Source organism: Diorhabda carinulata, chromosome 7 (genome assembly GCF_026250575.1).
Source record: "Diorhabda carinulata isolate Delta chromosome 7, icDioCari1.1, whole genome shotgun sequence".
Lineage (NCBI taxonomy): Eukaryota > Metazoa > Arthropoda > Insecta > Coleoptera > Chrysomelidae > Diorhabda > Diorhabda carinulata.
In genome coordinates this window covers 13,445,203-13,461,072 of record NC_079466.1, presented here as the reverse complement: position 1 = coordinate 13,461,072, position 15,870 = coordinate 13,445,203, and the positions used below count along the sequence as shown (strand labels likewise).

The window sequence follows — 15,870 nt, the reverse complement described above, 5'->3', positions numbered from 1 at the left end:
TTTTGGCATAAACGTATCAAATTGTTCTATTAAGGGGCTTTAAAATTGTTAATCACAAAGAACTAGAGACAAAATACGTAATTATCAGAATGTGGAATTTAATTTTATTAAGAAAATTAAATCACGAACTTTCCTTTGATGCAGTATCCAAGCTTATTTGGAGTTACGAAGTGGGGTTAGGACTTATAATTTTTGTTATTTATAACTTTGTTTACATTTTAAGTAATAACTTTGCAATTTAAAAAAAACACATTTTTATAGAGAGCAACATTTTTAATCACAATCAAATATCTGTAATGAAAATTAACAAAAAATTCTAAACAAAACTCTTAGTTGTATTGTTTATTTAGGCACAACCCTCAGTTTGAAACATCTTTATTATTTTTATTAATTATCTTATGAAATATAAAGCAAAGACCTTTTATAAGTCTCCACAAAGTCTTAGGTACCTAACACATACAAAAATTGTTGATTTGGATATATTTTAGAAATGATTATGTTGCAGTTTTGCAGGTGTTCCTATTTGAATACAATGTGGGTTATAAACAACGTGTTATCTCGACAGAATTAACACAAAAACATATGAATTATCTAATGCATTTTAATTGTTTCAGGTAGGTGTTAAAATTATTATTATCTTTTTTAGATTATTTTTTAATTATAAAAGTACCTGATACTTTGTTTTTTGAAAGTGTAGTGGTTACTTTTGCGCGTGATTTTTCAATATGTCGAAATCAGAAAATAATTTGGAGAACGTATTACAAAAAATAAATAGGAAGTTCATTTCTCTGCCGGATAATGATATTAAGAGAAATAATCAAATTATACAACAGGTAATATTTTTTAATAAATTATAAACGCATTTAATTTGATCATTTTCTCGATATAATATCGATATTTTGAGACGTGCTTTTGTATATATAACTTTTTTATTGATTTCGTTATATAGTTTATTTTTATGGATGAGAGAGTACTTAAATAATGAAGTATTCGTAATCCACAGACGTGTTTAGTAGACAGTTGGAATTTTTCGAATCGTTAGTTAAATAACTCAATTCACAACTTTGTTAAAACTATATAGAACACACTATGCGTGTATATACCCTCTTAAATACTAATACTATTGTATACGAAAGCTATAATTAATTTTTATGGTCGTTAGAGTCACATCAATACAATACATAAGTTAATGGAATCTTCCAGTGTCTAAGGGACACTTGGAATCGCTTAATTACGCCGCTGGTTCCCGTCAGGGGACGGTTAATTTACAATAAATCTTAACGAATACAATAGATAGTAATTAGAAGTCAAATAGGTATGAATCCTCACAGTGACATTAATATAAGACAAAAATTAGGTAATCTGAAACGATATTTTAATGATTTTTAAAAAAAGAGACACATTGTATAACTTAATATATGGTTCCCATCAGGAACTGTGAGATAATTCGTTGGTGATATTAATAATTAACATACTGTTTACTAGGGTGTTTTTTTTCAGTCCCATCGTGAAATTTTGTTGCAAAAAAAACTCTAGTTAAATAACTCAACTCACAACTTTGTAAAAAAAACAAATTATTAAGCAAAAGACATTAATAAACTCATAAAATATCGAATTAATGAAAACCCAGTATGAGTGTACAAACTGCCTCTAATACTAAATCATATCGTATACAATAATAACTATAAATAATTATAAAATTAGTAAATAATGAGATTTATGGTCGTTTAAAGTAACATTAATATAAGATAAAAATTAATTATGGTTCGTTAATGGGGTTTGAGTGCGTAGTCATGAATTAGGGACACTTTGAATCACTTAACTATGTGTTTAACATATCCTAATGGTTCCTATCAGGAGTGGTGAGATAATTTGTTGGTGATACTCATACTCAACATACTGTTTACTAGGGCATTTTGTTCCAAGTACTCAAAAAAATTTCTAGTTAAGTAACTCAATTCACAACCTTGAAAAAAAACAAATTATTCAGCAAAAAACATTAATAAACTTATAAAATATCGAATTAATGAAAATATTATCATATACAATAACTATAAATAAATATAAAATCAGTAAATAAGGAAATTTATGGTTGTTTAAAGTCACTTAACTATATGATTCACATATCCTAATGGTTCCCATCAGAAGTGGTGAGATAGTTCCCTGTTAAATCACCTTCGACCGAGGGATGTAAATGTTTCCCTTGAAAAAAGCACAGAAACTCTGGTTTTTTATTTTTTAAATTTTATAGGTTATGGGCATTTCATGAACGGTTTTTTTTCAGAATTGAATGCTCTACAAAAGTGTACAGGTCTATAAACTTGATTTTTCAATGAAATTCGTGTATGGTATAAATTCTATTGATTATTTTGTCTCAGAAACATTATAGTCGAAATATTATCAAAAATTCATTATTTACATTTAATTTGCTGTTAATTATGTAGAATAATCATTAAAAAGTGCAAAAGCGTATCATTTATTTTAGAAGACAGTTAAAATATTTTTTGAATTCGACTATTTTCTTATTAAATAATATACGTATGAATATAGTGAATATATTTTTACGTATTTAACCTGCTTATAACTTCCTGCCAAGAACTTTGTCTAATGTCGGAAATTCTTTTCTAACGGAAAACGTATCTACTTACATTCGAAATCTTTTTTAAAATGTTTTCTATTGGAAATGTTGGTTTTCGTGGAGCTTTACGTACTATTCCAAACTCGCTGCTAATAAATATTTGTCTGTAGGTGATTTAAAACAGTTAAATATTAACGTTACCCTAATAACTGTTGGAAGACTGTTTTTTCAGTCTGTTCACGATATTTCTAAATTTTCCGTAATCACACAAGAATTCACAATAAACTGTAGACTGCACCTTGTAAGATGTAACAGCTTGGACGCCCTATCCTAAGATTATAAACTCGATCTATAGCCCTATCTAAATGAAAATCGTATTTTAGTTGATATTTTTTCTTCTTCTTTTTTATATTGCTCTATACAGATTAGAAAAGATCAGTAAAAACCAAATACCAGTATTTTCATATTTAGAATGACGGTTTTGCATACAAATTATGTTTTATTACTTTCTCGTATATAAAAAATAGACTATAATAGCATGCGGTGTTGCATTTTCTAACTCTTACAGTTTGATATTCGTCATAAACGTCATTTTAATAAAAAAAAACATAGTTAAAGATGCAATTGCCTACATTCTTTTATAATTACGGCAACGTAGCAATTTATTGACCACAAACATTACATGTAGATTAAAATTGTTTTGTTGTTGTTGTTATTGATTTGAGTATTGTATCGACCGACAATGTCGTAAACATAGACGCTTCAAAATTATTGATTAAACTTATGAACAAAAAAATTAACTCATGCGGCACCCTATTTTACCATAAAAAATCTTATTTTCACTATTTGGCTGTATTTTTTGTTTATATATTTTCAAATAAAATTTATAATTTGTTAACTCACGTAATTTCGAAAATGTACAATTTTTTATTCTTTAACCCTCTCTATTTTTTTAACAAGGGATGACTGACAGCTGTAATATATTTTTTGTGTTAAGTGCACTTTTCTTTATTACCCCACACAACAAGTCGATAGAGGGTAGGGGATGATTATTCAAAATTTTCTAAAATTGGTTACATATTTTCAGTTTAAAATAAATAACGACGCCACTGGTAAACATTAAATCCATATCATTGAATTATAATAAAATTATGTATGCATTGCCCAAAAAAAGTTTATGTTCACTTCAATGCGTTAATTCAATTATTACAAAAAATAAAGGTCAAAAGGTACTTGTAAACCGAATCGTTTAATGTTTCATTACTAGTTTACAAACAATGAAAATTAAAATTCTTTCGGTATGTATATAAACCGAATCCAAAAAATAAAATGGATGTTATATATTATTTCTTCTTTTCATTTTCTTAAATGAATTTTTTATACTAACACAGCGACTAGTGTGAACTAAGTTGTGATGTCTTCGTCTCTACTATACAGGGTGTCCCACGACAGTTAAAACTATCTGTATATGGCAAAATACTTATAGTAGAATCATGAAAATTTCTACGTTTGGGTATTCGGATACAATATAAGATATTTTCAAAGATGGCCGACTTCCGGTTCTACCGGAAGTAGAGTGTAACTTTGTTATTTTAAGTAGAACACCCTACATATTAATACATTTTTGAAATCTACGTAAAATTTTAGTATACTTTTGTTCAAAAACTTTTTTCGAAAAATGCATACTTATTGAGTTGATAATTTTTTTGTAAAAATATAAATTATTGTTATTATTATTAAACATTTAATATCTGAATAACGATAAGGTTTAGATATAGGAAACTATACATGAATTTGCCTTATTTTTTACCCCTGAATGCATTAAAATAGAAAAAACCGGGTGGTTCTATTTAAAAAAATGAAGAAATTTGATATTTATAAAGTTAAATTTTGAACAATTTTTATATACACCCTGTATAAAATGTGAAAATTTTTCAGCATAAATTCAACTACGTCTTGCCTTGCTAAAAGTTAAAGAACAGAAACCATTTTCATATTTCTAAGGGTGTCTTCGTAAAATAATAATTTATGAGGGTCTGCAACGGTCAAATTTTTTACAAAAAAATTAATAACTCAAAAAGTATGCGTTTTTCGAAAAAAATTTTTAGACAAAAGTATACTAAAATTTTACGTAGATTTCAAAAATGTATTAATATATAGGGTGTTCTACTTAAAATAACAAAGTTACACTCGACTTCCGGTAGAACCGGAAGTCGGCCATCTTTGAAAATATTTTAGTTGAAAAGATCGTATCCGAAAACCCAAGCGTAGAAATTTTCATGATTCTACTATAAGTATTTTGCCATATACAGATAGTTTTAACTGGTCATGGGACAGACGACGAAACCTCTATCCACGCTTTCTCGAAATGATTCAGTTAACTAATCCAAAACAACCCTTTTCACAGCGGCGCATCATCATCATTTACTCTGACCTCATTAGGTTACCGTTACTATAAATTGTCTGTGTTTAGTATTTATGTCAGTTTTATAGATTCAACTTCAACATTAAGATTAAGATGTCGTCAACAATTATTTAATAATTATTAATGTGACTATAATGAACCATAAATATATTTATCTAATTTTATAATTATCATTGTATAAGATAAGAACTAATATATAAAGAAGCCTGTAAAACTAATACTGGATTCATTCAATTTGTTATTCGTCTAATACGCCAGTCGAATTAGTGTAACCATTTGTAACTTTAAATTAGTACATCCTCAGTTTGCTAAATAAATTCTTTTTAAAGAGCAAGTTGGTGCATCGAGTTATTTAATTATATCCCAAAATCTACATACACATGTCTTGACTGGTGTGGCAACAGCTAAATAAACAGATGCTTACATCTAGACTAGACTATGAACTCGTGACCTTTCCGATCGCCAATAAAGAACCCACAATTTTAATGTACCATAACCTAATTTTTGTCAAATGAATGGAATAATTAATCAAAAACAAAAAAAAATAGTCAGAAATAACTGTTAATCCCGATTTTATTTAAATTCCAAATGGGAACTTTCTCTTAATGTTGTAAAGTAGACCGAGAGATTAATTTTAAAGTAAGGTTATGTTATAATAATTTATTGATAAATCAATAAAAAGATATTTTTCTTTAAAAAAGTATTAATTTTCTTTAACTGGTACATCGATAATTGGATTCTGCGACTACTAAAACGCTAGATTAACGTTTCATTGTTCTTTCAACCCGGGCAGATACGAAAAAATCACCCAAATACAAAATTACGAAGTAAAAAATACAATCGAGACATAACATAACCTCAAATTGCGAAATTTAATAATACCTACCGTTAAATTGAATAATATCCTGCGTTGCCAAGCTCAATATAAAAAAGTGAATGGAAATAAATTGTTTTAAATAACGAAGATATTTTCAATTTTTCACAGTTGTTGGAATTGATAGTAACGGAAATGGAACAAAAAAACACTTTATTCAAATCGCTGTATAACAGAACGTTTTATGGGGGTAGTTATTATGATGGACTGAGAGTTGGCCAGCCCGACGAATTCGATCTCGATTTATTACTATTGCTACCAAAAAAAGTTGATATAATTCAAAAAATAGCCAACGTTCCTGGATTTGTAACGTTACAATTAGATTTGACTAATTTGTTTAAACAGGCCGAATTAAAAGAAAGATACAAGTAAGTAAAATATACACGTAGAATCGACCCACCCTGTACGCGTTCGTTAGGTTATTAAAGTACCTTGAAAAGTCTGGACACGAGCGGTCATTCACGCGATTAGTTCGCCTTGAGCTAAGAAATTAATGGCGGCTCCAATAAAAGCAGCGCGCCAAACAGTGATCTGTTCAAATGATAGAACAAAATAATATTTAGGGATATAAATAATTAAATTACAAATAGAGACGAGTCAAATGACATTTCTAAAGTAAATTACAACGCAAACGAACAAGTTTGGTCTGTTTTGTTTACATTCGCGAAGCCACATGACAGGAGAGGCCATTAATATCTTTAAAGGTGAGAATAGAAAATGATACATAGCTCTTTCTTTTACCCATGAGCATTATGACTCGTGTCCAGTCTTTTTAATACAAAAACTTTAGTTATTATTTACTACATACAGTTTCCTTTTATGTCAGATTTGTAGTTGAAAGTAAAGATGGCGTTACCGATAACGTCATTTGTCTAAGACTTATATGGTATGTAAAACCAAATTACCATATATACAAACCTTAAACTTGTTTATAGTTGAGAAAAAAACTTATAATTGTGATAATTGGGTTTAAGAGTGATTAATATCTCTCATTTATTTAAAAAATTAATCTGACAAGGACTTTTTTCTAAAGTTTTGATCATCTTATTAGAATTTATAATAATGAGTGTGATTTTTACGCATATCTATTATACTCGACAAAATCTAAAAGTACCTAAGTCTTCAAGTTTACAAAAATGAACTATCGGACTTCCTTAACGTAAGGGTAAGATTATTAATTATTAGTAAAAAAGATTAGGCGTTTTTTTGTTTCTCAAATTTTATGAATTAACAAAAAATGTAAAGAAATCAATTTCTAGACGCCATTCACCTTAATTTATGGAGCACCTGCAAATACGGCCGCTAGAGATGACCTCATTTGAGAATTATAGGGGAAAAGCATATTTATATATTTATTTTATTTTTAATAATTAATACTTAAAACGACAATTGGATACTTTTTATCAATAATCTCAAATAAGATTATTTAAAATTGTTGTTTATGTACATAAGATATATATTTGGGACGAGATAATCTCCAAATATATCAACAAAACACTTATAATCTAATGATAATGATATAAACACTCGAGATCTATCATATACGAGGTCTGGCTATTAAATAAAGAGACTGGTTACGAAAAATGGATTTATTATAAAAATTATTCTATATTCGAATGCTCCCCTTCGATATACCCCCTCCACTCGCCATACACACCTTTCCATACGTTTTTTCCATTGATCGAAGCAATGCTGGAAATCTTATGTGGTGAGGGTCTTTAGAAGCCTTGCGGTTTTTTGATTTACCTCTTCCATCGACTAAAATTTGTGTTCCTTTCAAAGCATATTTTATCTTCGACAAAAAAAATCGCACGGTGCCAAATCTGGTGAGTACGGCGGGTGTTCTAATACTGGAGTCCACCAAAGGAATCCTCGTCTGTCTATCCATTCTTCAAAATGAACAGGAAACTAAAAAAACGAACCTAACTCTAGCACAATCGATCGTTGTCCATTTGCCTACGTAAATCTCCGAGCATTTCCAGATTCCATTTGGCCCGTCACGTGACCTTCAAAAAGTAGGGACCCACGAAACCTCGTATTACATAGTTTTTAACGTATATACATAAATATTTTATTGCAGTGTATGTATAGAAAACTTTTCTCAGTGTATTTCTGTTGTGCCATCATCGATGTTTCTTCTTGTCTTCGGTTTATATTTTGGGCTGATTTTTTATTTGTGTTTCCTTTTAGAGGTATAGAGAAACTATTGGACGACAAAAATTATCTTGACAATGATAAAGTACGTCGGTGGATGGAAGGAGTTGTCGTTTCGGCTCTTAATAAATTCCAATTCAAAAATGGATCATATAAATTTAATATAGACATGGGAACTCTATCCGTAAGTTGGAACTTTCGATAATGGTTGCCAAATTTCCTGTATCTTACGTTTAAAAAATTTACTGATAATCTTTGATATTTGTACTGATCATTACAGCCACAGAACAAAATCTAAATAACCAAAGTTCAAATGAAACGTGGCAACTATTTCGGTTAACAAAAAAATGTCCCCCCTCAGTTCCTCCCGAGAAGTGTATGGGATCCTAGAAGTCCCAAAAAGAAACATTGGAAAGTAAAATTTTCAAAATTTTCTTTTTCGAATGTTCAGAAACATCATAGAGAACGTATTTTTTTTTCATTCCCAATATTTATATATTAATGTTCTTATCCCCCTTTAGGGGGGGGGGGCATAGATGACGCCAAAAGTCAGAATTTTCAGAGCACGGTACTTGAGGAGGTGCAACTTTCTTATCATACACGATAGCTGAAAAACGGCTTCAAAGATAGAAAATATCCGTAATTCCATGAATAAAATTTGAGGGAATTCATGGGGGAAAATTCGAAAGCGAGTTGTCATTACGTGTGCGAACATCGTTAAAATTAAACTTGGAGCCGTAATTTTTCGAGAATCTTCCAGATTGGGCTCAAAATATTGTTAGGAACCCCCCCCCCCCCACTATACAGCCCCCAGCTGTGGCCCCGAATTGGTTTTACGTATATGCGCATAGTGTATTTAGCTATCGAAGAGAAAAAAAATTAAAATCAAAATTTGTGGTCATCTGTTGCAGATTTTCTGGATCTAGCGTATTGAAAAAGTTATTTTTTTCTTTTCGATCTGTTGGGGGAGGGCAAGCTTCGCGTGGGGGACTTTATTTGTTCGAACAAATAATTCATGATGTCCATCATAACATATTACTAGGTACGTGGCCATAAATTTTGTAAGGGGGTTCCGCCCCCCACCCCTCAAGATTTCAAGTTTCATATGAATGTCCAAAAAATTAAGAAATTCAAGGGAACTTGAGCTTAATATGAGAAAATTTTTAAGAAGCGGTAAAACTTTACAAATTACCAAGGAAAACTGAGACATTGGGATATTGAAAATAATGGAAAATTGACAAACTATGAAAATAAGTAAATTCCGTTAAAACTTGAAAGAGAAAAAAATCCGCGAAAAATCCAAAAATTCTGAAAATAAGGAAATTTTGTTAAAACTAGAAACATATCAAAAAATCCGCGAAAAATCCAAAAAATTAAAAAACTGAAAATACGGAAATTCCGCAAAAACTTGAAAAAGATCAAAAAATCCAAAAAATTTTGAAAATACGGAAATTTTGTTAAAACTTGAAAGAGAGCAAAAAATCTGCGAAAAATCCAAAAAATTAAAAAACTGAAAATACGGAAATTCCAAAAAAACTTGAAAAAGATCAAAAAATCTAAAAAATTCTGAAAATACGGAGGTTTTGTTAAAATTTTAAAGAGATCAAAAAATCCGCGAAAAATTGAAAAATTCGGAAAATACGGAACTTTCCTTAAAACTTGAGAGGTCAAAAATCTCGCGAAAAATCCAAAAAATTGAAAAACACGGAAAATCCGCTAAAACTTGAAAGAGATCAAAAAATTCGCGAAAAATACAAAAAATTGAAAAACACGGAAAATTTGTTAAAACTTAAGAGATAAAAAAATCCGCGAAAAATACAAGAAATTGAAAAACACGGAAAATCCGCTAAAACTTGAAAGAGATAAAAAAATTCAAAAAATTTTGAAAATACGGAAATTTTGTTAAAACTTGAAAGAGAGCAAAAAATCTGCGAAAAATCCAAAAAATTAAAAAACTGAAAATACGGAAATTCCAAAAAAACTTGAAAAAGATCAAAAAATCTAAAAAATTCTGAAAATACGGAGATTTTGTTAAAATTTTAAAGAGATCAAAAAATCCGCGAAAAATTGAAAAATTCGGAAAATACGGAACTTTCCTTAAAACTTGAGAGGTCAAAAATCTCGCGAAAAATCCAAAAAATTGAAAAACACGGAAAATCCGCTAAAACTTGAAAGAGATCAAAAAATTCGCGAAAAATACAAAAAATTGAAAAACACGGAAAATTTGTTAAAACTTAAGAGATAAAAAAATCCGCGAAAAATACAAGAAATTGAAAAACACGGAAAATCCGCTAAAACTTGAAAGAGATAAAAAAATTCAAAAAATTTTGAAAATACGGAAATTTTGTTAAAACTTGAAAGAGAGCAAAAAATCTGCGAAAAATCCAAAAAATTAAAAAACTGAAAATACGGAAATTCCAAAAAAACTTGAAAAAGATCAAAAAATCTAAAAAATTCTGAAAATACGGAGATTTTGTTAAAATTTTAAAGAGATCAAAAAATCCGCGAAAAATTGAAAAATTCGGAAAATACGGAACTTTCCTTAAAACTTGAGAGGTCAAAAATCCCGCGAAAAATCCAAAAAATTGAAAAACACGGAAGATTTGTTTAAACTTAAGAGATAAAAAAATCCGCGAAAAATACAAGAAATTGAAAAACACGGAAAATCCGTTAAAACTTGAAAGAGATCAAAAAATCTGCGAAAAATACAGGAAATTGAAAAACACGGAAAATCCGCTAAAACTTGAAAGAGATAAAAAATCCGCGAAAAATACAAAAAATAGAAAAACACGGAAAATCCGTTAAAACTTTAAAGAGATCAAAAAATCCGCGAAAAATACAAAAAATTGAAAAACACGGAAAATTTGTTAATACTTGAGAGATAAAAAAATCCGCGAAAAATACAAGGAATTGAAAAACACGGAAAATCCGTTAAAACTCGAAAAAGTTCAAAAAACCGGCGAAAAATCCAATAAATTGATAAATGTTTTGTAGAGTTTATAACAATAGTGATGATATACTTTTACTAAATCATCTTTTATCGTAATTAATGTTTATACTGCCTCATATAAAACAAACTATTTTCATTTCTAATATTTTTACACAGGGAAATGTTCATAAAAGTGGTCCTGCATTCACTTTGAAAATAGAAGGAATTATTCATAACAAAAAAATAAATTTGGACATTGATTTGGTTCCATGTTTTGAATTAACCAAAGAATATTGGCCTCAAAGCCCTCCTTTCAGAAAGAATTCAACCTCTAAGGTAAATTCACCAGTTTCTTCTTTAAGTTTCCAATGCTCTATTCTTTCTTAATATCATTGAGCTTTTAAAAATTTTTTGTTTTAGACAAATTTCTTTATCGTACCGAAGCCTATAAAAGGCACCGGTCAGGTTAATAACAGAAATTGGAGACTCTCTTTTCAGGAACAGGAAAGGGAATTGATGAAATCGAAAGCGTATTTAAAACCAAGTATAAAATTATTGAAGGTATATTCAGTCATTAATATGGGGGGCAAAATTCCCATCAATAACATCAGGATTCTGTTTTCGCTTTGAAAATTTATTTTTGGTTTTTTTTTATTGTTTTTTAGAAATTAAGGGACACTGAGAAGTTGAATGCTATTGCTAGTTATTATATAAAAACTGTTGCTCTTTCGGAAATTGAAAAGAGAGAAACGGAATTTTGGAATACCTCACTTAGTACGGTATTCATGACGGTAAGGTACCAAGTAAAAAATCAAATTTTACTTCAGAAAATTGTGCAAAAATGTGAAATTTGGAGAAAAACTTTGATAATTCCTTGCAAATTGAAAAATAGTGGAAAAATGCCGAAACATTTCGATTTACTTGGAAAAAAGTTTCAAAATTATAAAACAAATTGAGTCTAAAAATTTTGGAACAATCTTGAAAAAATTGAAATATCTGAAAAGATTTGAGTAGTTTTATACTAGTTCTAGAAATCTCGAAAAATAAAAATGAAATTTGAATTGTAAAATACTAAAAATATTCAAAAAATGTGTAAAATACTTGGGTAATTGAAAACTGTTCTGAAAAATCAGTATAATTGAAAAATCTCAAAATTTTCAAGAAACTCCATTAAATTTGAGAAAAATTCGAAACAGACGGAAAAACTTGGAAAATATCAAGAAATTTTATGAAAAATTTGAACAAATCTGTCAAATTCGTAAATAACTGGAAAATAAAATTGAGAGAATCGGAGGAATTCAAAAAATAATTGAAATGTGTTGAAAAACTGGAAATAATTGAGAAATTCAAGGGAACTTGAGCTTAATTTGAGAAAATTTTAGAAATGCGGAAAAACTACAAATTTTCAATGAAAACAGATATTGAAAATAATGGAAAATTGAAATAAATATGAACTTCAAAAAAATCCGGGAAATATCCAAAAAATTTAAAATACGGAAATTTCGTTAAAATTTGAGAGAAAAAAATCCGCGAAAAATCCAAAAAATTGAGAAACTTTGAAAATGCGGAAATTTCGTTAAAACTTGAAAGAGATAAAAAAATCCGCGAAAAATCCAAAAAATTGAAAATACGGAAATTTCGTTAAAACTTGAGATTCAAAAACCGCGAAAAATACAAAAAATTGAGAAACTTTGAAAATGCGGAAATTTCGTTAAAACTTGAAAGAGATAAAAAAATCCGCGAAAAATCCAAAAAATTGAAAATACGGAAATTTCGTTAAAACTTGAGATTAAAAAATCCGCGAAAAATACAAAAAATTGAGAACTTTGAAAATGCGGAAATTTCGTTGAAACTTGAAAGAGATCAAAAAATCTGCGAAAAATCCAAAAAATTGAAAATACGGAAATTTCGTTAAAACTTGAGATTAAAAAATCCGCGAAAAATACAAAAAATTGAGAAACTTTGAAAATGCGGAAATTTCGTTAAAACTTGAAAGAGATAAAAAAATCCGCGAAAAATCCAAAAAATTGAAAATACGGAAATTTCGTTAAAACTTGAGATTAAAAAATCCGCGAAAAATACAAAAAATTGAGAAACTTTGAAAATGCGGAAATTTCGTTAAAACTTGAAAGAGATCAAAAAATCTGCGAAAAATCCAAAAAATTGAAAATACGGAAATTTCGTTAAAACTTGAGATTAAAAAATCCGCGAAAAATACAAAAAATTGAGAAACTTTGAAAATGCGGAAATTTCGTTAAAACTTGAAAGAGATAAAAAAATCCGCGAAAAATCCAAAAAATTGAAAATACGGAAATTTCGTTAAAACTTGAGATTAAAAAATCCGCGAAAAATACAAAAAATTGAGAAACTTTGAAAATGCGGAAATTTCGTTAAAACTTGAAAGAGATAAAAAAATCCGCGAAAAATCCAAAAAATTGAAAATACGGAAATTTCGTTAAAACTTGAGATTAAAAAATCCGCGAAAAATACAAAAAATTGAGAAACTTTGAAAATGCGGAAATTTCGTTGAAACTTGAAAGAGATCAAAAAATCTGCGAAAAATCCAAAAAATTGAAAATACGGAAATTTCGTTAAAACTTGAGATTAAAAAATCCGCGAAAAATACAAAAAATTGAGAAACTTTGAAAATGCGGAAATTTCGTTAAAACTTGAAAGAGATAAAAAAATCCGCGAAAAATCCAAAAAATTGAAAATACGGAAATTTCGTTAAAACTTGAGATTAAAAAATCCGCGAAAAATACAAAAAATTGAGAAACTTTGAAAATGCGGAAATTTCGTTGAAACTTGAAAGAGATAAAAAAATCCGCGAAAAATCCAAAAAATTGAAAATACGGAAATTTCGTTAAAACTTGAGATTAAAAAATCCGCGAAAAATACAAAAAATTGAGAAACTTTGAAAATGCGGAAATTTCGTTGAAACTTGAAAGAGATAAAAAAATCCGCGAAAAATTGAAAATACGGAAATTTCGTTAAAACTTGAGATTAAAAAATCCGCGAAAAATACAAAAAATTGAGAACTTTGAAAATGCGGAAATTTCGTTGAAACTTGAAAGAGATCAAAAAATCTGCGAAAAATCCAAAAAATTGAAAATACGGAAATTTCGTTAAAACTTGAGATTAAAAAATCCGCGAAAAATACAAAAAATTGAGAAACTTTGAAAATGCGGAAATTTCGTTAAAACTTGAAAGAGATAAAAAAATCCGCGAAAAATCCAAAAAATTGAAAATACGGAAATTTCGTTAAAACTTGAGATTAAAAAATCCGCGAAAAATCCAAAAAATTGAAAATTTCGTTAAAACTTGAAAGAGAAAAAAATCCGCGAAAAATACAATAAATTGAAAATGCGGAAATTTCGTTAAAACTTGAAAGAGATTAAAAAATCCGCGAAAAATACAAAAAATTGAAAAACTTTGAAAATACGGAAATTTCGTTAAAACTTGAAAGAGATAAAAAAATCCTCGTAAATTCCAAAAAATTGAAAAATTATGAAAATACGAAAACTCCACAAAAAATATGAGAAATCACCGAAAATTGTGAAGAATCTGTAAAATTCGAATTATAAAGTAATAAACTCTTGAAAAATAATCGAAAAAATAAGAAATATTTTCTTATTTTAACATATTTCGTTCCCCCCAAATTTCATCCCTTTATATATTTATTTGTTAGCTCTTGAAAAGTTTTGCCCAAATGTTGGAGAAAGGAGAAATAAATTATTATTGGAATAAAAAAAATAATCTCATAAAAGCCATATCAGAACAAACAAGATCGAATTGGACTGGAAGATTACGAAAAATAATAAAAGACGTTGAAGGGCATTTAGTAGATACTCCAACAAAAATAGCGGAGTATATATGTGAGTAATACAATTTTTTTGTAATTTTACAACTGAAATTTAATAATATCACCATTTCAGCTTCCTTCCTTTCGTTTCATCACTGTGTATATATTTTCTGTGGATTTTAGAACCTTTTAACCACTCTAGTTTTCATTATTGATCTTTCTCCCTGAAGTTGCGAGATTTTTTTGAAATGTCTTTTCGTCAAAGATTGTCGTTAATTAGAGAAGATAAACCTTAAAGGATTTTTACTAACAAAAGCTTCGTTTTTCCATTCCAAAGTTATAACAATTCTACTAAATATCTATGAAAACGGTAATTTTAGAGAAAAAAAGTTTCAAACCAAAAATGAAGTTCATAAAAAGTTTGTCAATAAAAATTATATACAATTTTTAATTTTAATTAATAATATAGTATTTTTACATTTTTTGTGTGTATTCGATTTTTAGTGACTCCTGAGGAATACAAAAGGTTTTTGCAAGTTGAGGACGATTTTATAAAAAGTGATTTGCCATCCCATCAATCTTTTCAACCATTGAAGGGTAATGATAGTCAGTGCATGATTTTATAAATTATTTACTTATAACTTGAAACAAATAAAGTATTTTTTCTCCAACCATCAAAAAATGTTGACATTTTTGTATTATTTTCAGGTGCAAAAGCCATTATTTCCCTTACCGTAGAAAAATTTGCTCGTTACTTAGCAACACTTAATCCTAGGATTAAAAACGTTACTTTTAATCCTAGGACTAAAAGTATTACTAAACTACTACAAAAATTATATGATTAGTACGTCTACTTGACAATCGATAATTACCAACAATACCAGATATCCATGAATTTATTACTAAATTATTAACTATTTTTGTATAAAACTAACTTTATTTTAATTTTGACTCGCAATTTTGCATTCATTCGTCTGCGCTGCGCTCCGCCTCGCAACTGCAAATATTGTTCGTAGAAAAATTTGCACTTTTAATCCTTATAATATACTATTTATAGTTATTCATTTTTTTCTTGATTACCAATTATCCATACCTGAATAAACTGGAA

At 28.6% G+C, this 15,870-nt stretch overlaps 1 protein-coding gene across 2 annotated transcripts; it reads left to right on the top strand.

Moving 5' to 3' along the window:
• The first annotated feature begins 440 nt into the window (after window positions 1-440).
• Window positions 441-15,444, top strand: LOC130896596 (cyclic GMP-AMP synthase-like receptor). Of its 2 annotated transcripts, XM_057804789.1 has the most exons (8): window positions 449-833; window positions 5,989-6,245; window positions 8,068-8,215; window positions 11,138-11,296; window positions 11,381-11,521; window positions 11,626-11,751; window positions 14,649-14,835; window positions 15,267-15,444. In XM_057804789.1, exons 1-8 carry the CDS (start codon window positions 726-728, stop codon window positions 15,386-15,388), a joined length of 1,248 nt encoding a protein of 415 aa, XP_057660772.1. In that variant the 5' UTR covers window positions 449-725; the 3' UTR covers window positions 15,389-15,444. The 2 variants fall into 2 exon arrangements, with proteins under 2 accessions (XP_057660773.1, XP_057660772.1); XM_057804790.1 differs by lacking the exon at window positions 15,267-15,444 and having other exon boundaries at window positions 441-833; window positions 11,626-11,756; window positions 14,649-14,763.
• Window positions 15,445-15,870: the final 426 nt, after the last annotated feature.